We start from the raw sequence: 22,902 nt of genomic DNA, 5'->3' as shown, positions 1-22,902 counted from the left end.
AGTGACACGTGTATTACGTAATTTACAAGCATGTTTTGTGCGAGTTATAAATTGTTACCTTTAATTACGGACATCCTTGAGTAATTTAGAGCACACTTTGGTATTGACACGTGAAAAACACGAGTATAAATATAACACGTTGCTGTAGAATTTCATAACACAGTTTACTTTCTATAGCATAGACAGTACTTCATTAGTAAAAAAATGGTTGGAACGAAGCATACACACGGCGAGGATATGTCTTACTTCAGAAAGGCAAGCAATTTTGAAAGTTTTTTTTTATCAATTTAAAGTAACCGTTAACAAATTTTAGGCGAAAAATATTTTATCTAAAAAATCCATAAAAATGAGTACTCTGAAAGAGTATATAGTAGTACAAACTTATTGACATAAGATTTTTTTCGGAGATATTCTTATAAATAATCAAAACACCGTGTAGAAAGTAGAAAACAGTTGCAACCGTTATAATGATACAGAGACTTTGCATTCTTCTTGCATTTTTACCAATATCTACAGTAACTTTTATTTTCGTTCACTTCATCATTTTTCATTGTCGTATGCATTCTATACCAAACATGTTGAAAAATTTTCCCCAAGCTGCGGGCGAGTAGCTTTAATTGATATTATTCAACAAGAGCAAAATTTATTATATGAGGAGTAGAATTTAATATTCGACTTAATTCACTACGCGCATATATTTTGAGAACGTTTGTGTGCCATATTATTTTTTCATTACCACTATAATGACTGTATGTTTGCTATTCACAGATACGGAAGCCGATGGTAGAGAAAAAGAGACGGGAAAGAATGAACACAAGTATTTCACAGCTGAAGTCGCTTATCGCACAGACAATCAAACAAAATGTTAGTATAGATCATTACTCTTTTATATTTTTATCGGTGACAAGATGGCATTTAACATACATTTGATAGCTTGTACATAAATGATACTCGTCTAAGATAATTTTGCTAGCTCACGGAAGGTTGTGGTTCTACACAGGTGCCAGCTCGTGATGAAATAATGCATCTGGGATCTTCATCCACCATCTAAGCTGGAAAGTCGCCATATGGCCTATAATTGTGTCGGTGCGACATAAAACTAAACAAAACTTTCGAACAAAATAATTTTGAATGCTTGCGGTTTGATCTAGAGCCTGTCTACAAGTCCACACATTGGGTAATTCGAATACGAATACGAATTTTATTGAGCATAAAACATATTACAATGTTTATAGCCATTACAACAATACAATACAGTGAGAAAATGGCAGATTTAACATATTTCTGAAGAGTACATTAGTCAAATGAAACATTACAAATATAAATAATTTTCAATGGTATTAGAACAGATAAGACTACTGATACGTAGTGATAATTTAGATAAGTTATAAATGATCTTGAAAAGCAATGTTCTTAACTGAACCCTGTCACATTGCCTTTTGTAAAACCTCTAATATGTGACCTCTGACATCTTTTCAGACTGCTCCTATGATTCGAGTTGACAAAGCCGATATTCTTGAGCTTACCGTCTACCATCTCACACAGTTACAACAACAACAACGCTCTGTAACCATGGCGACAGAGGCTGCAGCATTCAGTACAGGATACAAAGCGTGTGCACGGGAAGCTGTGACGTATTTGGCAAGCAATAAGATGACAACTTCTAAAGTAACAGGATCTCTGAGTAATCATTTACACAGTTCATTCTTGATGTGCAGCAGACGACAGCAATCAGAAACTCATCTGCAAAATTATGCAAGGGGCGATAACTCTTATGGAAAAACAGATCGCCTGTCGACTCCGCTTAGACATTGTGACAGTTTTAACACATCCTTACCAGAATTGAATCTTACCGGATATTCACCTATTCTAAACAGCACACAAAATTTGCCGGAATTTACGTCGTCGTTTGTGCACGCGGGCCTTAACTCTAGTCCATCCTCAGAATTTTCCAGTACCAATTCCAGTGTAAGCAATTTGTCCAGTGAATCGTGCTTGTCGTATTCAGATAACAGCACAGACGGTGATTCTACCACAGAAAATGAAGTGAAGGAAACAGAAAGTTGTAAAGATGTTGTTACCATTGGCAACGGAGAGGAAAACAAGATAGGTCACGTGATTAAAGAAGTTCCATGGAGACCATTTTAAGCCTTTATAACGTTTAAACAAGTTACTGACTGAATTTGTTTGAAAAGGGAAACTCCTTGCTGTGCATGGATAGTCCTGTGAAGAAACGAAATGTGCTATTTATATGTAAAACTGAATTCTAGGAACAGATATCTAATTTTTGTACATTGTAACGTTACATGATTTCAAACTTCTGTAAATATTATATACGGGTAAATAAACTGCGAAATGAAACTGACTTATTAGTGTTATTTGTAAAATATTGATAACGCTCCTTTTCGATTTCGGCAATTTTCATCGACAGTTGCATTTTCAGTTCAAATATTTAGGAACCTTAAAGTTTTGATTTTTGGCTCATTCACTTTAAATGCACTTGCAAACCAAGCATCACCGTAACCCAATCACCTTCTACGTCTATGGTCCTAAGCATTCACTATGTACAGTCGACAGATTAAACTATTGTTTTATTCATAGTACTTGTTTTTCACAATCAGGACACTGAATAGATTCAGCATTTTCAAAACCATCAGTTTAACAGAATATTCTCTGTTGTCTTCTTTGAAGTTATGACCACCAATTATTTCTATGGTTTTCGCCTTCTCTGGTCACTTTATCTTCAAACATATGTACTATTCTTTCAGGGACTTGGCCATATCCATGTCCAGGTTTCCAAACAAACGATACTTCTTTTACACTTTTTTGATTATTTTTACGGATGATTTACTCTGATAAGGTGTTGGAATACCGTTCTTAAAATGAAAACTACCTAAATTAAATAATGGTTGACGGCGCCAGGTTGAAAACATGATTAGTATTATGTTAAAGCATATTTTAATATGGAAAGATATACTGTTTGTTTGGTTTTCAAAATTATTTAAGTCATACTGTGGCGATCAGCTATGTCATCATTTTTCCGGACAGGTTTCTACCATCTAAGCGGTTTACCAGTACCGATTGCCAAAGCATGCAAATAACTGACAACATATTTTAAGAACCACTGTTCTATATAAGCCTAACGGCCAGAATTCCAGTATTCTTTAAGTATCAGAATTTCAATATAGTAATTAAAATTCCTACCAAGTTTTATGAAACAATTCTACATATGAATGTTAAACATATGGCTTTCATAATCTGCATTTCCGAATTGCAATTTCCTATTTGGGAAAGGTAAACGACTTTCAAAAGCAAACTGGGACCAGTTTAATTTATTCACTCAATATTGGCAATGTCGGAAGATGGAATACGGAGAAACATACAAGGGAAATATACAAAGTCGTTGACGCCATTGGATAGAATTTGCAAAGATTAACAATATTCAACAACAACCTCATAGAGTGGTTCAAAGAAGTAAATGCTTTCATCGCAATCGAGCTAAAATAAATTGGTGTAAACTTACCTCATATTGTAAAGGCTGTGTTAAACATGTGGAAACTAATTTTACTGCTGTAAAAACGGAAAAGTCAAGTTCCTAACATTGACTAGCAGTATAGAAAAACAAACTGTATGATGGGTAAGGATAATTAATACAAAAGTAATTGCTGATATAGAGATCACTGTAATATCAGGATTACATAAATTGCAAATGCTGTGATTAAGTTGCTATATCTGGTCAGGACCCATGCTGTTCGCTTTCAAAGCCTATATTGCAATTAGAGAAACCATTAGCAAACAGCATGGATCCTGACCAGACTGCGTGGATGTGCAGGTTGGTCTGGATTCATGCTGGTCGCAAATGCACCATGTTGGTTTTCTCATGGTGCGGCTCATATTATTTCTAAGGTTGTTAAAAGTAGGTTTCAACTAACGAGACCTACTGCAGTGTCTTTAAAAAGTGTGTTAAATAATTGGGTGATCTTATAATGTTGAAGAAGACTTTGGAACTTATTTACTTACCTGGAAACTTCGAACTTTTCTGAGGATTATCCCAATAGCCTGAAGTTTCATGGAAATAAGAAGTATATCTAGAAAAAATAATTCGTTGCGATAATATTTTCAGAAAATGTACAACTTTACTGGAAAGTTTAAAATATCATCGTGATAGCCACCAAGCATCTTGTGGCAGTTCCATGCATTAACGTGAAATATTGCGCTAAAACATTTTCATGAAATAAATAAAAATATTTAAAAAAAATTTAATTATTGCTGAAATGTTTTCAAAATGCACACATCTCCTGGAAAGTTTACCTCCTCGTGATAGCTACCTAGCTTGAATGAAAAATATGTCACCATATGTATAGTTAATTATGGTACCAAAAACATGTTAGAGACATCCACAGATGTGTTTATACGTTAGTATACATGAAACCTTCACTGTTACCTTCACTAAGGCTCAGTCAGACTAATTATTTTATTGCGTTGGGCGGCATGTGCTCTTTTAGGTATGTTCAACCTTATTTGGGTGGAACATAATTTTACGGTAAAAATTACAGTATCACCGACAAAAACAACAACAACAATACACAATATAATCAAAAGTAGCATTGTGTGAATAATAAAGAATAAATACATAAAGTGTTAGATTGTTTACTAAAGTAAGAAAAGGTTTTATTTATTAACAGGGTGAAATGAATGCCGTTTTCTTTCTATTATAATTTTGAATGTTAAATTATACCCGGATATGACTGTAATTTCGGATAAAACGTGTTTTAGTGAGGCAGGCACTATTGAATACAAATGAAGATTTAGCTAATGATTGGTACACTGTCATGGGACATCTCCTATGAAAGGAAAATATTTACCCACAGCAGCACTCTTTCTTTTCAGAAGTCTGTCTTGTGTTGATGAATTATAGACTAATTGTAGCCTTACTGAAAATTTAGGTATCAAGTCAACTCGTCCCCTAGTCAACTCGTCCCCCAGTCAACTCGTCTCTGAATTGGTCATTTCGTCCCCCAAAATTGGTCATTTCGTCCCACTCATGAAAAAATTTGGTCAACTCGTCCCCCTTTCGGTCAATTTGTCCCCCTTTTGGTAATTTTGTTCCCCTTAATATTTTAGGCATTTTTGTTTTTTTAATGATATTTTTGACTTTGAAAACTTGTATTTAAAATCATCGTGAGTTTTGAAGGAGTTATATTGGAAATAGTTAAATTTAAATAATTAGGTTTGATAAAATAATAAAAGAAATATACTGAAAATATAAGACAATTAACTGAAATAAAATAAAATTAAAATAAATACAATGCCCTTAGTATTAAAATATAATATAATAGAAAATCTATTTTTTTAAAAATCATAGTAAGAAAAGAGAGAGCAATAAATCCTTACCCCAAGTCATAACAAAAGAAAGTTTTAATTAGAAATACAATAAAGAATAAATAAACAACTAATATCTGTCACATACGTTTTACTAAAAATAACCAACATGCTTTATAGGAGAGATCGCCGTGACGTCACGCGTTAACATCTGTTTATCTGGTGGTTGGCAAAACAAATGATTTTAACACCGTTTGCGTATTGAATCAGAATTTTTAATTTTTAATAACTTTTTTGCTCATTTATGGATTTTCAAAATTCAAAAAGATTTGAAATACTAACAGTCTTCATATTTTTGTATCCAAATATCTTTTTTCAATGAATAACCGTTTTAAATGACATATAATTTTAAAAGCGGCGTAGTGACTTTCACAACCTTTAGAAAAACAGTGTAAGTTAAGCGTTCATAATTAATCCATTTTATTTCGAAATAACAATTAAAAGTAATCAATAAATTGCTTGTTTTATAACCTTTCCATTGATCAAAAAATTATTTATGTAATTTGTGTTTTAAGAAAGTTTAGACTGTTAGAAAAACATCACTGTTTACAAAAAACATGGACGGTCGGCTTCTGCCCACCCGATCACTGTCTTATCAGTTCTAAAAATAGAATTTGTATACAAACACGATCTCTCCTATATTCATTTTTGTCATTAAAATAAAAAAAAAATACTTCAAAAGTAGGGAGACAGTGGTTTCTAAAAAAAAAGTAGAATGAGCATATCCCTGCATACGAAAGGGGTTAAAGGTTATTAATCACATTAAAAGGCGTTGATTGGGCTGATTTGAAGGTGTTAATGGTATTTAATTGCACGAGAAGTTGTTGATTGTCCGAATGAAATGTGTCAAAAAAATTCCCCTAGTAGAATTAAATGTGTTAATAGTTGATTGAAGTGAGGAAATTATTTATAATAAAAAAGGTTTAATAAAAAGTTAAATCTTATTCAAGAGTTTGAAAATAAGCAGCATCAAATACGGACATTTAAACAGTAATCATGTTGTCCAACATAGCAGACTTACAAAAACAAAAAAAAATCCCAGAAAATCCTCCTTGTTAAATCGATCATTTTTTAAACAAAAAGTTCTTAAAACGAACGAAAACTTATGTATATTTTTATCATACTTTGATTTTTTTTTTCAAAAATGCGTTTTAAAAAGGGGGGCCGAAAAGGGGGGTCGAAATGACTCATCTGAAATCGCCGAGGGGGTCGAAATGACCAAATCGGGGACGAGTTGACTAGGGGACGAGTTGACTGTAAATCAAAATTTATCAGGATGACTTACTTTATCATAAAGTTTATAATTATCATCCCACTAAGCCTTACCAGTATCTGCATTTTACTTTTAGGAAATTTTCAAAACAGAGACATTTAAAAAGCCAAAAAAAGTCATAATATATACTAGGTCAGACCATCAGACTTACTTGCTTTAACATATATAAATTAAACATTAATTTAATACTTATATAGAACTTAAAATGGGTTGAAATTAATCCATATTTTTAAATAAGAGACTTAAATCTTCGAAAATATGTTGTGACAGGTGCAAGGAGATATCTACCCAGACATTGGTTTCAATCAATAAACAACAAACTGCCGTTGACAATAAATTGCAGAAACAAAACTCAAAATATACATTCTTAAAATGTCAGTGAGGCAAGTTTATAATTTAATGTCAACATAAATTCATTTTCCAGTGTTTTCCCCCACTAATTTGGGAGTGTGGCCGGGGCCTTTACAATTGGGAAAAATGTGTTGTAAAATGCCTTTAAAATTGGGAATTGTTAAAAGTCATATTTTTTTAAAAAAATGTCAATTTAAGGGAAAAAATGCCATAATTTATCATTATGCATTTTGTTAACAAACTGTTTTGTGTTTCAAATATTGAAGGTTTCAGACTTGTTTGAAAAAGTTGAAAAAAAGGCAATAAATTTAACTTTGGGAGTTTTAACTTTGAAATTGGGGGAAAAAAACATATTATTTGCCTTTAGGGTTGGGGCCCAATTTCTGCCCCAAATTGGCCAGAAAAAAGCACTGTTTTCAGATATATAATCATTACAAATACTTTGTACATGTACCAGAAAACTTTCCCAGCGGATTTATATTGGTGGATTTCCTAACAGAAATATGCAGAATAAGTTTGGAAGTGACAGAGACATAGACCATCAAAAGTTATCACGCTGTCCTGAAACGTCCTATTATTTGGATTAGTATTAGTCTAATTGTAGCAGTAGTTCAACTAATTGTATGCAAGTCACGATATTTTGATAATTTTTGCACAGGTCAATATCTCCCCCCCACATGCAACCCATTTACCATTCAAAACAATGTGGAAATTTTTCCTTCTGTGTGTATGTAACCAGTGACATGATTTGTCACTAACATTGGAGGCTTCAGATACATTTATAAATAAAGCTCATTCCAAATACAATCATTATATATCCTAACAAATGAGAAAATCTCTGTTTTTTAGCCAAAACACTTTTAAACTCCATGTATGTCAGTATGTTTTCGCCTAGCCGTCCGGTAACTGGATACCTAGCCTGCATTTTGACCGTCCGGTTAGCAAATCTTCAGGGGATTTTCTAGCCATCCGGTAATCAATTTCTTATTGAAAAAGTAATGATCTGATATAATTTTAGCTGTTATTTACTTAAGGTATTGGACCCCAAATAGAAATGTTTAAAAATTAGTATTTGCTTGGTATATTCTTAAAGTTGACCATGTTTTGCACTGTGTTGCAATTTTTAAACAACTTTTACCAATGCCATATTTTGTAAATTTTGTATAATTCATGGTATTTCCACGAGCTCAAGTACAGACAAATTTCAGTGTTGTGGCCACTATCTAAAATGTTTGCAGAGAATTCATTACAGCATTAATTTTGATAAAACTAAAAGAAACATCAAACTATTGTTAAACAATTATAAAACACAAAATAAAACGGTAAATATCATTTTTTCTAGGATGTCTCAAGTAAACAGATTTAATGAGACAGAATTCTAACTCCAACATTGAAAAATTAAGGTCGAATCCTGTGGGTCTGTTTTGAATGTTGCTCACTTCATTAAAAAATAACCATGGGGCAGAAGTAAAACCTACCTGCATTTTTTCCACAATATGTAATTTAAAGAATGAAGGTAAAATAAAGAACTTTTGTTGCAGTACTTATTATTTATATTGTAGGTTGTAAATGATATCTTAATTGATGTCCTGTAGCTTCTGTAGAAAGACCTTTCTAAAATGTTTCCAGATAGTTCAGCTTGATTACATTAAGGGTCAGAATGTGGAATGACTTTTGTCAGTTTTCGGCTGTTATAAATCGAAAAAGGAAGTACTGTAACAACTACTTTACTACTTTTCCAGGTAGTTTAAAATCAGAAGAAATTATTTTGGACAGTTTATAGATGCACAATGAGCGTACCTAATATTTTTGTTTTTATTTGGCTCTGTTATGTTGTAGCTTTTACAGGTTACAGTAGTTAACATATTAGCTTTTGCATTCAGTGTGCAGGCCTACTACTGCATACTGATTCTGGATGTTCAGCTACTGTATTTTGTTCAGTTGATGTAAATTCATCTAGACAAAGCTGTGGTACTCTGTATTACATGTACATACTTGTTATCTGCAGGTGAAGTATGGCTTATGCCCCACCATATCCCTATGATCGACCAGGCGATTGGCCCCCACCACCACCTGTGAATCGACCTTACGCAGAAGATTGGGCTCCACCACCTCCACCTCCCACAGAACGACCTTACCCAGGAGATTGGGCTCCGCCACCACCCTTGAAGCATCCCTACCCAGAGGATTGGGTTCCGCCACCTCCACCACCATTGAAGAGACCATACCCAGAGGATTGGGCCCCTCCTAGGCCAGAGTATGAGCCAAGATCTGTTGGAACAGACAATTTCTCAGAACCTGGATCTCCATGGGGCCCCAGCTACTCAAAGTACAGAAACTATGATTGGAAAGATCCAGACAGCAATACGAGGGATTATAGAGATTGGGGAAGTCCAGGCTACTCTGAAAATTCAGGTTACCGTGACAACAATACTGGTAGTGACAGTGCCGGAGTTGATTTCACGGATGATTACACAGCTTTTTATGGCAATGGTAAAGGTTTTATACTTCATAAAACTTAAATAAAGTTGGTATCTTATTTGAGAGCAGAAAATGAGAAAAAAAATATGCTGAAGAGCTTTACACTTGAACCCGAGCTGTATTATGTTATATTTTGGATCTAGATTTAGTATAACCATTATCTTCTCAGTATTTTGTCATGTTTTCTTTCTTACAGGACAGTGCATATTTAATAAAACACAAGTGTTAGTCTTGTTTCATATTGCTTGACTCACCCTAGTACAGACTCTCTACTTCAGAGGTGGCGAAATTTGATTTTGACTTGCTTGTCCATATGTTTCATGAATTTCTCTTGGTTAACCAAATGGGCCCGTTTCATCTAGCATCAATACCCCTTATTAGAATGACTTGATACTAATGCAGATGTAACCTGTGACCATTTCTCATCTTCAGACATCACCTGACCTCAGTTGGATCTTGACCTTGACCTCATTTTGGACTTAGGTTGCTTTGTATCGACAAGGATGCCACCAGGGGCATCAAGCGTTTATTGAATGCAGCTTCTTATTTAATGATGTCATTGTTACTGGCTGGTATCAGTTTCCAATAATGCAGAGTAATTTGTTTGAACTTTAATGGTTGGAAGGCGGAGAAAATATATCTACCATTTCACATAAGTTGTACTAATATGGAAAACTTTAACCATTCCCTTGGCTTCAGTGGTTTGAAGTAAGTCATAAATCTCAGTAAACTGGTTGAGATTTTCCTTATCAACAAGTCATTAAATATCTCAGCAGAAATTTGCTGACTATATTAGCTGTTAGTGAATTAAGAAGTATTTGAGTGTGTGCAAATTTATTTATTTTTAGATTTGTTTTCAGAAGCCCAGATTCAAAATGAAAATGGCAACAATGCATGGTTGGGAGAGGGAGAGTTTCAAATGGATGAGTCACAAGGTGCTATGCAAAACAGAGGTCAAGGTCATCAAAATAGGGGCAGATGGAATAGAGGTAGAGGGAATCAGGGACGAGGCCAAAGGAATCTAAACAGAGGTCAGTTTAATCAAAATAGAGGCCAAGGGAACTCAGACAGAGGTCAATTTTATCAGAATAGAGGACAAGGAAACCCAAACAGAGGTCGGGGTAATCAGTATAGAGGCCAAGGTCAGCAGGCCAGGGGTCGAGGAAATCAGAATAGAGGTGGATATGAACAATATCGTGGAGGAGACAGAGGTGGAGACAGAGGACAGTTTAGGGGAAGAGGGAGAGGTGTGCAAAGAGGTAAAATGATTCATCTAGAATTTCCATTACTGTAATCTTGAGTAAAGGTAAAATTCTCTTCATTCTATAGGCATCTAAATTATGAAAACTCTCTTCAGATACAGTTATTTAATGATACCTTGTTAACTGCCTTGAAACAGAATATCACAGCAACAGTTAATGAGTGTTTAATCATTTCCACCATAGGCGCCATTTCTATGTTTAAGAAAAAATAAGATACAAGGTAACCTGTATAAGTTTGAAAGCATTATGTTCAAGCTGTAAACGTGCAAGAAAATGTTTGTTTGTTTGTCTGTTTGTTTGTTTTTTCCAATTTATAATTCCACAACTGTATTGATTGCTTTATTTCATTTTAACAGGAATGCCACCAGATCAGCGAGGTCGAGGTAGGGGAAGTAACAAAGCAGCTGCTGGTCCCACCCCCGCTAAAGCAGCAAAACCAGATATTCCTGATATCGAGAATATGTCTACAAAAGAAAAGGTAAATGTTATTCTTGAACATAGAAAATCTAGGTTGAAATTTTGCTTACAAATTACTCTCACAAAAGTCAGTGCAGATATTGAATAGAAACTATACAATTTATTGAGGCTGATAACTCTAAATTGTATTTTGGCAAAGTTTTGTCCAGATTTGGACATGGAAAATGCAGGTTAAAATTTTGCATTGTAATTACTGGTATATGCATAATTATATTTAGTTGAAACTTCACACAAGATCACAGAATCAAGTTCCATAACTCTTACTTGAATTTGGACAACATAACTATTCAAAGAAAGAAATCTACTTTACTGACAAACCTTTGAATAGTAGAGCATACTGTTATGAGACAGCTATTGTTTGATTTTTGTTATGCCAATGCATGTAATTACTTGAGCTTGCAAAGCCATTATGTTGGTTTTCACATGGCATGGCTCAATTATATTATAGATACACAGACTGTGTGAATATATGAAGAAACCTGAAAGTGTCCGGGATAATATTGTACAGACTATCATGAATGGTATCGCAGGTTTAAAACTTGGTCTGAAGGTAAGAATTGCATATAAGTTCAAAACTTTTGCTCTCTTTATATAAGTTCAAAACATGGTCTTAATGTTATAACTGAACAGACCAGTATGATTGCTATCTGAAATTCAGAACTTTAACTCGTGGTAAGAGTTGTCTATAAATAAGTTCAAAACACAATCTCAAGGTTATAGGTGTTTATATTTTGTTTATATTGGTTTTGTTTAACGACACACCAACACAATATGGTCATACGGTGTAAAACGATTTATAATTGTCTATCCACTGGAGATTTATATACTTTACAAGAGTCCCATCCTCTATAAAGCATTCTTGTGTTAATTGATTTTAAGCCTTGAAAATTATACTAAGTATTCAGCAGAATTTTTTCATATTCTTTAGCCTGATTATGACTTTAAAGACCTTGCTAAAGCTAGAGAGAAGGCAATGTATACAGGTGTTCTGATGGTGGACGATGTGTTCATTGCACGTGCAGTCAGGCCAAGCAAAAAAGAATTAAAGCAGGAAGTGTTTCAGAAAGCATTCAAAGTGTTGTCCACAAAGACTGTAGATGAGGTATATAATCTGGTGGATCCCGGCGCAGATGCTATAAGGTATGTTCACAGTGTTTAATGTTTGTTTGTAATGGGTTGATAATACTATCTGAATAATGTCGAAATCTTGGTTATGTGATTGAATTAACTTTATTTATCATATTGCCTTTGACGAAAAGTTGGTATATTGTTTTGCTCACAGTCAATCTGTCGGTGGGTTGATAGTTGTGTTTGATTAATTATTAAGAATTCTTTGACATACAGTGGTCCTACTACATAGGGTGAATGTCATGTAGATAACCCAGAGTGCTTTGCAGGATTTAAGCCTTTAGCCTGCTGGTGGCAAGTGATTCTACCTTTGTGGCTAGGGCAGACCAAGATCAGCCTGCACATCCACTGTTCGCTATTCAATGAGTAAATGTTCAGTGAACTCCCCTTCAAATAATAAATAGTATTGCCCAAATTAATTGATAGACCAGTCCATTTTAGAAATTTAGCAGGGTAAGGGTTAAATCACTGGCCTCGAAACAGAAAATTGTCCTGATCAGTAACTTGGGAATGATTTAACCTAGAACTGTCAATCTTCATTGGATAATTTTCTGTGTTTAGAAAATGACCCTTATAGATTTTTGGAATCAGTAGAGCAAAGGTCAGGAACACAGAGACTAAAAGTTGGATTCTGGGCATTTTCTAGAAAACACTTGGGCATGTGGCAATTAAATTTCAAAGGGGAATAGATGACATTCATTTAACTTTAGATTGAATGGCTTCTGATTGATGTCTTAATGTCTTGTTGTGGCCTGGGATTGTCAGTTACTTGAGGTCGGTACATCATTATCTGTCAGGAGGTCAGAGGTCAAGGTGACAGTGACATTGGCAGAGAATGAAAATATTTGTAGAGAACACTTTGGCAGCACCATCAGACTTCATTGCATAGTTGGCAATGAGCTTAAGGCCAGCTGGACAAAGGTGAAGCATGCTCGAGTCTGAAAATTCTCTTACTTTTGTCTGTCCCTTTGTCTTTCAGTCATGATGGTGGTGGTGTAGGTGTTTAACATGCAGTTTTTGTTTTAAAAAAGTAGTATTATTTTTAACTATAAAGTAATTCATGAAGAAGAGATTATCCAGCAAGGGAACTATAGTACAATGCTACTTGCTAAGCATGCAGCTATCCAGTCTTGTCAGAGAAACCCAGCTGTAGAGATCCATTTTACTGTTTGCTTTTATTCTCAGCATAAAATTCTAATGACTTGTGAAAATAATACACAGCTCTTTGCAAACTATATTGGCTGAGTTTATTGTTGTTCAATAGAAATAACCCTATAGACATTGAACTGATGGTAATTTGGGAATGCTTTTGCTTTATATCCATGAATTCAGAGACAAAGCAGTATTTATGTTGATAAAAGTTAACACTTTTGCATTTTTATGCTCCTGAAGGGAGGCATATTAGTTTTCAACTGTTCATCCATTCGATCGTTTGTTCGTTCGTCACAACGTTAACTTTTTGCATGAAGGCACTTTACTCGCGAACCACTGCACCCAGGACCTTCAGACTTCACATGCTGATAGTACTTATTGAGTACACGACCCCTACTGACTTTGGGGTCACCAGGTCAAAGGTCAAGGTGCTGCGGGGGCATTTGTCACCATTAGAGACAGCTCTTGTTACTAAGAATTTACACTTTGTGTCTTGTGATACTTTTATGAAAGTAGTAAGAGATAATGCGGCTTTAGGTCTGAAGTTGAAACTATTTGATTGAGGTCCCACAGGCTATTTGAAAAGTAACTTGAGTTTCGGTTTAACCTTTATCATGCTAGACACAATTGATTCTGCCTTTACGGCAAGTGTAGATCATGATCAGCCAGCATGTCCATGCAGTCTGATTAAGATCTGCAATATTCGCCATTCGGTCAGTATCTGTTTGGTAAGCACCCCTTTTAACAGCTAATGGTACTGTTCAAATTGGAAGATGGACAAGTTCATTAATAGAAGTTTAGCATGGTAAGGGTTAAACACAGCAAACCTGTGTTGAACTATGTGTTGAATTTTTATTCGACTCTTATGCCATCATTGCTGCTATATGATAGGTCTATATTCAGAACTATAATTTACTGGGCTTAAGTCAAAAGGAGGAAAACAAATTATGAAAGTTTATTACTAATGTTGCTATAGAAAACATATTAAGTGCCTTACCACTCAACAGTCAAAACATAGTTTCAGTCACTGTGAATTGATTCATATTTGTGGTGGACTAATTCTTGTGGATTTCATGGTTGAGTGAATCCATAAAATAAATATTAAGCCTGTTGGCGACGCCTTTGCGACCAGTGCAGACCAGTATCACTGTTCGCTATTCAGACAGTAAATTTTCAGTGAACACCTCTTTGGATATTAAGTGGTATGTCCAAAATTGAATAATGGAACAGTCTATTATATACAATTGAATGAGTAATAATCCAATTAGTTTTATGAGCAGAATATAAATCGACAAAGTCATATCCTCATGAAACAACCGTTTTGGCCCATAGCGTGAGATTCATGCTCATAAAATTGAATTATTTTACAGTGTTGAACTGCAAGCTATTAGGTTAATGTAAACTGGTACCCCGCTTAATTTCTATAATGAACTTGTCCATTATTCAATTTGGACATTACCATTAACTGTTAAAAGAGGTGTTTAAGCTGTTAAAAGGGGTGCTTACCAAATAGATACTGACTGAATGGCCAACAGTGCAGATTATGATCAGACTGCAGGGATTTGCAGGCTGATCATGATCTACACTGGTCGCAAAGTCATAAGCGTGCCCAGCATAATAAGTGTTAATATTTTATTAGTTTTTTCATCTTGAAATGTTAGCAGAAATAAATTGTCACAAAAACATTATATAATCTACAGTAGTTGTAAGGTTTTGTGAAAAACATATAAAGTTAACCAAGTGTGCATCTACAAATGAATGTACACAAGTCTATTGGTTTTAAGTATTTTTCAAACATGTTAACACCTTTCTAATGAATACTGTTCTTTTGCTTGGAATATCAAATCTCCCCTCTAGAAATGTGTTTATGAGCTGCTCATAACATTTTTTCAGGGAAGAATTGGACCGGCAAATGAAAAAAGCAGAGGAAGAGAAGAAGATTAAAGATGACATAGCAAATAAAGAAGCCTATAACCTGGTGTGTGGGGAAACAGAGTCTGTTCTGACTCAGCTTATCCAAGCTATAACAGTAAGTTTTATAAAAATGTTGAGAACATTGTCCAAGGAAAATTACTGGAGTAAATTCAATATCTTCAAGGAAAATTACTGGGGTGAATTCAGTATATTTTAATGAAGATTACTTGGATGAATTCAGTAATTTACTGCTACTAAATCTTTGCTGTTAAAACCCAGAATAATGTGATTTTAGTGAAATGCCTGTCAAATAAGGACTTTAGTACAGTTATCAACTCCTAATATTCAGCAGGATAAGGCAAGGGCAAGAGTTAGAAAAAAATGTTCGTACATGTATGCCTTTTCATGAATTGGTTGATAGATCTTCAACAAATTTGGTTTGGTGCATATATGGATGGAACTTCCACAAAAATGTTCCAATTGTTGTTCAATTGGCTGCTTTATTGGGATATCAGACCCTAAAATAGAAACACTTTTAGGATAGCTCTTTTCATATACAGCTTGATGGATTTTCTCCAATCTTGATATGTAAAATCCTTGGATGGACCTTTCTTACATTTATTCGCTTGAGGGACTCACACACTAGTTGAGAAAACCTTTAAGTGGCATTTCATAAACCACACAATGGATGTTTTTCCAAACTTGAGTCTACAGCACCCTTTCCAAAGAAAATTCAAATGGTTCTGCTTAATAGCACATAGGGGCCTTCAGAGAACAAGAATAAAAATAGTTGGATGTTCACTTAATCTATCAGAACTTAACTTAAACAGCACTGTCCTTTTAATAGTTTAGTTTAATTACCATATAGCGGGTTAATTCTGCGGGCAAAAAGTTCTGCTGTTTTGTCCTAAAATGGGCCTAGTTTATTTCTGCATTTTTTATTTCTGCAGGAATTAATTTTTTGCGGTTTGCATAAACCAGAAGTAAATTCTGTGCATGGGAAATAGCTACCGCATTTACTATGTCATAATTAATGACTCAAATGCATATCGTTCTTGTCAGTTATGTCTTGGTGGCATATCTAGATCGGAATCTAGGACAGTGATGTTGGTGCAGCTGATTTTATGTTTAAATCTGATATTACCGTGCATAATAAAAAAGTCAAGAGTTAAAAATAATTACTGTAGGTCTGGAACTGGTAATTCATTTTGAAAGACATTTTCATAAAATGTAACACTGCTGGTAGAAAAATTTACGATATATTTACAAATACAAATGCAAAATCTAGTACATAGTCTGTTCACAGTCCATTCATTTACAACTGTTACAACACACATTAATTAGTTTAACTTTTCATAAATCTAGAGTGTTTTGTGATATACACTTGTAAAGATTACATGCCCGAAACGGTAACCATTCATTCGTAGACAATAGATTTGTACAATAACAAAAGCAATCAGCCACAATTGATACGGTGTGAATAACTTGACAGCAGACAAAAAACTCATGAGATGAAGATAACGAGTCATTATATGAAGCGAAATAGTTTATTTCTGCATCAAAAAATTCTGCTGATAGTTTAAATGTGCGGAATTTATTTCTGCGCGACAGCCTCATCCCGCAGATTTAGCAGAAATAAAAGCCCGCAGAATTAACCTGCTATACGGTATAAGACAAACAGAACAAAACCACATATTAAGTGTTTTATTTAGAATGATATGATAAATTTGTAATTATGTTTAATTTAATAAACTTTGACATGTATGTTAATTTAATAAACACTTAGGTTATTAAATTATATGTAAAGTAGTGTTTGTTACAGGTATAGAGTTGTCATAGTTTACAGGTATAAAGAGGTATTAAAACCTCCATACACCAAATAGTGATCAATCTTTATGGTAGATATTTAAAACATACCTGTTTATAGGAAACATTTTATGCTGTGTATCTTTTGCAAACACAATTGATTAAAAAGCGTAAACAAGCAGGTTAACTACCTTGCAGATATAAATCTTGTGAACATACTTGATTTATAGATTTTAGATTTGCTAAATTTGGACCCATCAAAAATACTGGTATCTGCTTTTACAATGGGACCACCACAGCTAAAAATGAGAAACCCTTAAAACACTTCTTAATGTATATCCACAAGCTAAGTGTGTACATCCTTATGTGGACCTTTTTCAAATTCGTACAAAAGGGCTGCTACAGCTAGAAATAGAAAAGCATATAAACTTCATCTTCTCATGAACCACTTAGTAGTGTCAAGAGCTACAAATAGTAAACCTTTAATCCACTCTGGATGTGTATTAAATTTTTTCAAAACTATCCCAATATGGACCTTTATCAAGTATGTTCAAATGACTGCACTTACGGGTCACCAGAGCAAAAGACAGAGAAACCTATTAAAGAAATACACATTGTATCTGTAATCAGTGACTTGATGGTCTCTGGTGTTTGCTAAACTTGGTTGGAATCCTTCGAAACCTTCCATAGACATTATTCAGCTTTGTTCCACTGTTTCTGCTTGACTGCGTCTTTTTGTCTGGGACATATCTATCATTGCAGGATGAAAGTTGCTCATTCTGTATAATACTGTAACTTTTCTTAATATTTTTAGCTTACCTGAGCCAAAGGTACATGGTGAGCTTTTGTGACCGCTCAATTGTCGTCGTGTGTCGTGCGTCATCCGTCTGTCAACATTTTATAAAAAACTCTTCTTCTTGAAAACCAGTGGGCAGAATTAACCAAACTTCACAGGAATGATCCTTGGGTGGCCCACTTTCAAAATTGTTCAAAGAATTTAATTCCATGCAGAACTCTGGTTACCATGGCAACTGAAAGGAAAAACTAAAAAAATATTCTTGTCCAAAACTGCAAGGCTTAGAGCCTTGATATTTGGCATGTGGTATCATGTAATGGTCCTCTAAGAAGATTATTGCAATTGTGCCCTTGGGGTGAAAAGAGGCACCTCCCTGGAGGGTGGGGGTGTCACAAGTTCAACATAGAGTTATATAGGAACGAAATTCAAAAATTTTCTTGTCTAAATCACAGGACCTAGGCCTTTGATATTTAGCATTGCCTTGTGGTCCAAAATTGTTCAAATTATAACCCTTTGATGAAAAGAGGCCCTGTCACGGGGGCAGGGGGTCTCAAGTTTTACATAGACTTGTATGGGAAACAATTTCAAAAATCTTCTTGCTTGAAACTGTAAAGCCTAGGCTTTTGATATTTGGTATGTTGCATTGCCTTGTGGTCCTCTACCAAATTTGTTCAAATAATGCCCCTGGGGTGAAAAGAGGCCCTGCCCTTGGGGTCCCAAATTTAATATAGACATACAGGGAAAAAAAATCTTCTTGTCTGAGAGTTCAAGGCCTTTGGTATTTGGTATGTAGCATTGCCTAGTGGATCTCTGACAAGATTGTTCAAATTATGCCACCTTGGGATGAAAAGAGGCCCGCCCTAGGGGTCACTTGTTATATGAGTTATATAGGAACAAATACTTAAAAATTATTAGATCTTATTTCCTAGACTGTTTAATTATAATTACCTGATGACCCCAAGCAATTAAGGGTCACTTTACTGTAAACTTGACCTACTGACCTACTTTCTTGTTCTTAAGATACAGCCTTGAAATTTAGAATACTGATGACATGTTCAGTTTTGCACACCCATCTTAAAACTGACTTTCATTGACCATGAATTTGACCTACTGACCTACTTTCTAAAATTTTAGCATCGGTTCGCCATTTTTAACATGTGGCTCATATTACTCAGGTCCTCTTGTACAAGTTTGCTTGATGTAATTATATTCAAGTGAACAGGTCACGAACAGGCAAACAAGTTTGGGCTCCAAGTCACTAGTGTAAGCTTAATTGAGCATATCTCTATGATGAGATAAGATCAATTTTGTCATGCCCTCTTTTGAAGAAGGAGGGGTATACTGTTTTATAGATGTCGGTCAGTCCGTCGGTACGTAGACCAATCCGTTTCCAGATGATAACTCAAGAACACTTGGGCCTAGGATCATGAAAGTTGGTAGGATGGTTGGTTAAACCAGCAGATGACCCCTATTGATTTTGAGGTCAGTAGGTTGAAGGTTAAGGTCACAGTGACCCAGAACCATTAAACAGTTTCCGGATGATAACTCAAGAACTCTTTAGCCTAGGATCATGAAAGCTGATAGAGAGGTTTGTCATGACAAGCAGATGACCCCTATTGATTTTGAGGTCAGTAGGTCAAAAGTCAAGGTCACAGTGACCAGGAACAGTTTAACAGTTTCTGGATGATAACTCAAGAATGCTTTGGCCTAGGATCATTGAAGTTGATATGGTGGTTGGTCATAACCAGCAGATGACCCCTAATGATTTTGAGTTCAGTAGGTCAGAGGTCAGGGTGACAGTGACCCAGAACAGTTAAACGGTTTCCGGATGATTATTCAAGAACGCAGCCTAGGATCACGAAAGTTGATAGGGAGTTCGGTCATGACCAGCAGATTATCCTTATTGACTTTGAGGTCAGATTATAACTTGAGAATGCTTGGGCCTAGGATCACAGAACTAAATAGGGAGGTTGATCATGACCAGCAGATGACCCCTATTGATTTTGAGGTCAGTAGGTCAAAGGTCAAGGTCACTTTGACCAGGAACAGTTAAAATGTGTCAGGACAATAACTTGAAAACACTTTGGCCTAGGATCATGAAACTTAAATGTAAGGTTTATCATATCCAGCAGATGACCCCTATTGATTTTGAGGCCAATAGAACAAAGGTCAAGGTCACTTTGACCAAAAACAGTAGAACATTTGTGCACAGTGACCAAATATTTTCTGTTCCTTGTAGGGATGGCAACGAATAGCAATTTTGGTATTCGAATATTCGGTCAACCTTCCGAATGAATATTCGAATATTCGGTCATCCAATGATCAACAAATCAACTCAAAATCTTACGAATTTATCGTACCCTTAGCAGCGATCTACATTAATTCTACTTTCGTTTACACCGGAAGTAATTCAGACATTGGCGAATTAAGATTGACTTATCGTTCTCATTGCTTGTTTATCTTTTTGAATATAAAATACTTTTCATAAATTTGCCTTCATTTACATATAATTAATATAGGTTTTACTTAGTTTTACCTTGATATATTACATGTAGCCGGCTTACTATAAGATGATCGTGTGCAATTCTTTAAAAAGACAGGCGGCATTGCTTGCATTTTGACAGTAGATTCATGTAGTAGCATGAACAATATTTTCAATTAAACGAGGTGTAAAATTAAGACTGTGGAGTAGGGGGAGTCTAATAAAAGATATATTTTGCTTAACTTTACCCTTTGTCTGAATATTGAGTAGGTTCTACTATTTTTTTCCATACGAAACACATTTATTATCAGGAGGATGATCTGTTTTACATGAAAATAGGTATTTTTCTTTACTCAACTACATCTTAAATTGACTTTGATTGAAATCCCAGTTATTAGTTCAAGTGCTTTCTGATGAGTTTTAATTACATGCGGTTCGCACCTATAGAAAACAAGGCGATTTGTAACGGATTTACATCAGTTGGGGACCAATAAAATTTCTAAAGGTAAGCAATTAGCGGTACTTACTACAGGGTACGATGTCATCACCATAGCGATGTACAATCTCGGCACGCTAATATACAAAGTGACACGTCTGAGAGCGACAGAAGCCATTATCGCGTGTATATGAAAGCGAATTTTTTAATTAGATAGACGAACATACTGGTTCTTTCATTTGGTTTTTATTTATTTCTTATGATGTTATATTTTTTCCGAATATTCGAATAGTGAAACGGTATTCGAATATTCGTGTCATGAAAACATAAACTTAAGAATTCCTGTATTATTCAGCATTCGAAATTATGCACCTGGGGATCCGTTTGGGATTTTACACTGCAAGACCAGAGTTACCAGAATAGCCCTTGACTTTGTCAAAAATATTTATTGAGGTCCTAAAAGTTTATGTACCATATATCTCAAAAAAGTATGTGACCTGTGACCTTGAGTCATGAAACTTTTATGAATGTTGTTGAGTATTTGAATTTGTTTACCTGATGTATCCATACAATTCCTCCCTAGTGCTCACAACCCCAACACACAGTAATATAGTAATATGAAAGTTAATGTAGTCTTCTATTTTCAACAAGTGACATTTAACAGTGTAGTGATAGGAAGTAGGGTCACCAGTGTCCTGTGAGCACACATCTAGTTTTGTAATAAATTGCAGTAAAATAACTCAGTTACATACATATGTTGCCAAGTTATGACCCTTTTATTTAGAGGTTTTGGTATAGTCAAGCGAAATGTATTATAGACACCTCTCTGAGAAAACCTCTTACAAACAAAGCCTGTGCTCTTGTAACAGTAAAACTGTTGTTGCTGTATGAATATGTTATGTTGTTCAGGGCCTGCATGGCTGAGTGGTTAAGGTGGTTGACTTCAAATCACTTACCCCTCCCTAGTGTGAATAGTTGAATTCTCTCATTGAGGAAACCATCAAGCTGGCTTACGGAAGGTTGATGGTTCTATCCAGGTGCACACTTGTGATGAAATAATACACATAAGTTCACCTGAGGTCTTTCTCTACCATCAAAGCTGGAAAGTCAGCATATCACCTACAGTTGCGTCAGTGTGGTGTTAAACTCAATAAAAACAAAACAAATGTTGTGTTGTTCATTTCAGAATATGAAAAGATTGCCGGACAATCCTATCTGTATCCTTGAACAAGCATCAACGCAGGCACATATACTTATCAAGCATGAGTACCAAGTTGACGTAACAAGAATGGAGAATGGTCTTCTCTACTGTAGAGGGAAAGTCAGTGTCGGACCCTTAGTGATTGGTCGAGGTAGAGGAATAAGTAAAAAGAAATGTAAAGCTGAAACATACCAAAATGCACTGCAACGCCTGAAAACATTGCCCATTTCAGAATTGATGGAATCTGTACCGGAGGAACCTGTACCTGATATTGTAAGTGTTTAAGTCTTGATAGTGTGGATTATTGTAAGGATTATGTGTAAGATTGTTAGGTAGGTAAATCACAAATGCTGGTTCCAGTGATACGGGTCTTTGTGCATGGTTGACTCAGATACATAATAGAGAAGAATTGCCAATCTAGATTATAAGGCAGTTGTGGGAGACATGCGCTTTTTCTCAAAAGCAGCTCTAATTGGCAGCTGTAACCCAAATGAAAACTGTTGAAAAATGATATTAAACTCAGATATATGCATACAATCTATTTTAGCTTGACTAGTCAAAGAATAGTCTAAGCTGTTTTATTCACCCTGGCATTGGCATCACACCTTGGTTAAAGTTTTGCATGAAAGTACATATAGCTATTATTTAAAGGCATATAGCTTTGAGACTTATTATGCATTCACTTTGTGGGGGGGGGGTGCATATAGATTTGCTCTTGTCCGCCCAGCCGTCCGAGAATGTGTCGTGCCTAGCTCCAAAAG

At 35.2% G+C, this 22,902-nt stretch overlaps 2 protein-coding genes across 2 annotated transcripts in view; both read left to right on the top strand.

The window, feature by feature from the left end:
* Positions 1-204: 204 nt before the first annotated feature.
* LOC128548724 (enhancer of split m3 protein-like) lies at positions 205-2,148 on the top strand. The gene is made up of 3 exons (XM_053524108.1): positions 205-255; positions 769-864; positions 1,480-2,148. Exons 1-3 carry the CDS (start codon positions 205-207, stop codon positions 2,146-2,148), a joined length of 816 nt encoding a protein of 271 aa, XP_053380083.1.
* A 2,375-nt stretch (positions 2,149-4,523) lies between these two features.
* Positions 4,524-22,902, top strand: part of LOC123548693 (uncharacterized) — a 30,738-nt gene continuing 12,359 nt past the window's right edge. The window contains exons 1-8 of the mRNA XM_045336177.2: positions 4,524-4,658; positions 9,015-9,499; positions 10,348-10,746; positions 11,106-11,227; positions 11,675-11,776; positions 12,155-12,366; positions 15,400-15,535; positions 22,127-22,414. Of these exons, the coding sequence (XP_045192112.2) occupies positions 9,022-9,499; positions 10,348-10,746; positions 11,106-11,227; positions 11,675-11,776; positions 12,155-12,366; positions 15,400-15,535; positions 22,127-22,414 (1,737 nt within the window). The 5' untranslated portion in view covers positions 4,524-4,658; positions 9,015-9,021. The remainder of the gene's footprint in view (positions 4,659-9,014; positions 9,500-10,347; positions 10,747-11,105; positions 11,228-11,674; positions 11,777-12,154; positions 12,367-15,399; positions 15,536-22,126; positions 22,415-22,902) is intronic.

The sequence above is a fragment of the Mercenaria mercenaria genome, chromosome 15 (genome assembly GCF_021730395.1).
Source record: "Mercenaria mercenaria strain notata chromosome 15, MADL_Memer_1, whole genome shotgun sequence".
Classification (NCBI taxonomy): domain Eukaryota; kingdom Metazoa; phylum Mollusca; class Bivalvia; order Venerida; family Veneridae; genus Mercenaria; species Mercenaria mercenaria.
This window is presented reverse-complemented; position numbering and strand designations above follow the sequence as displayed.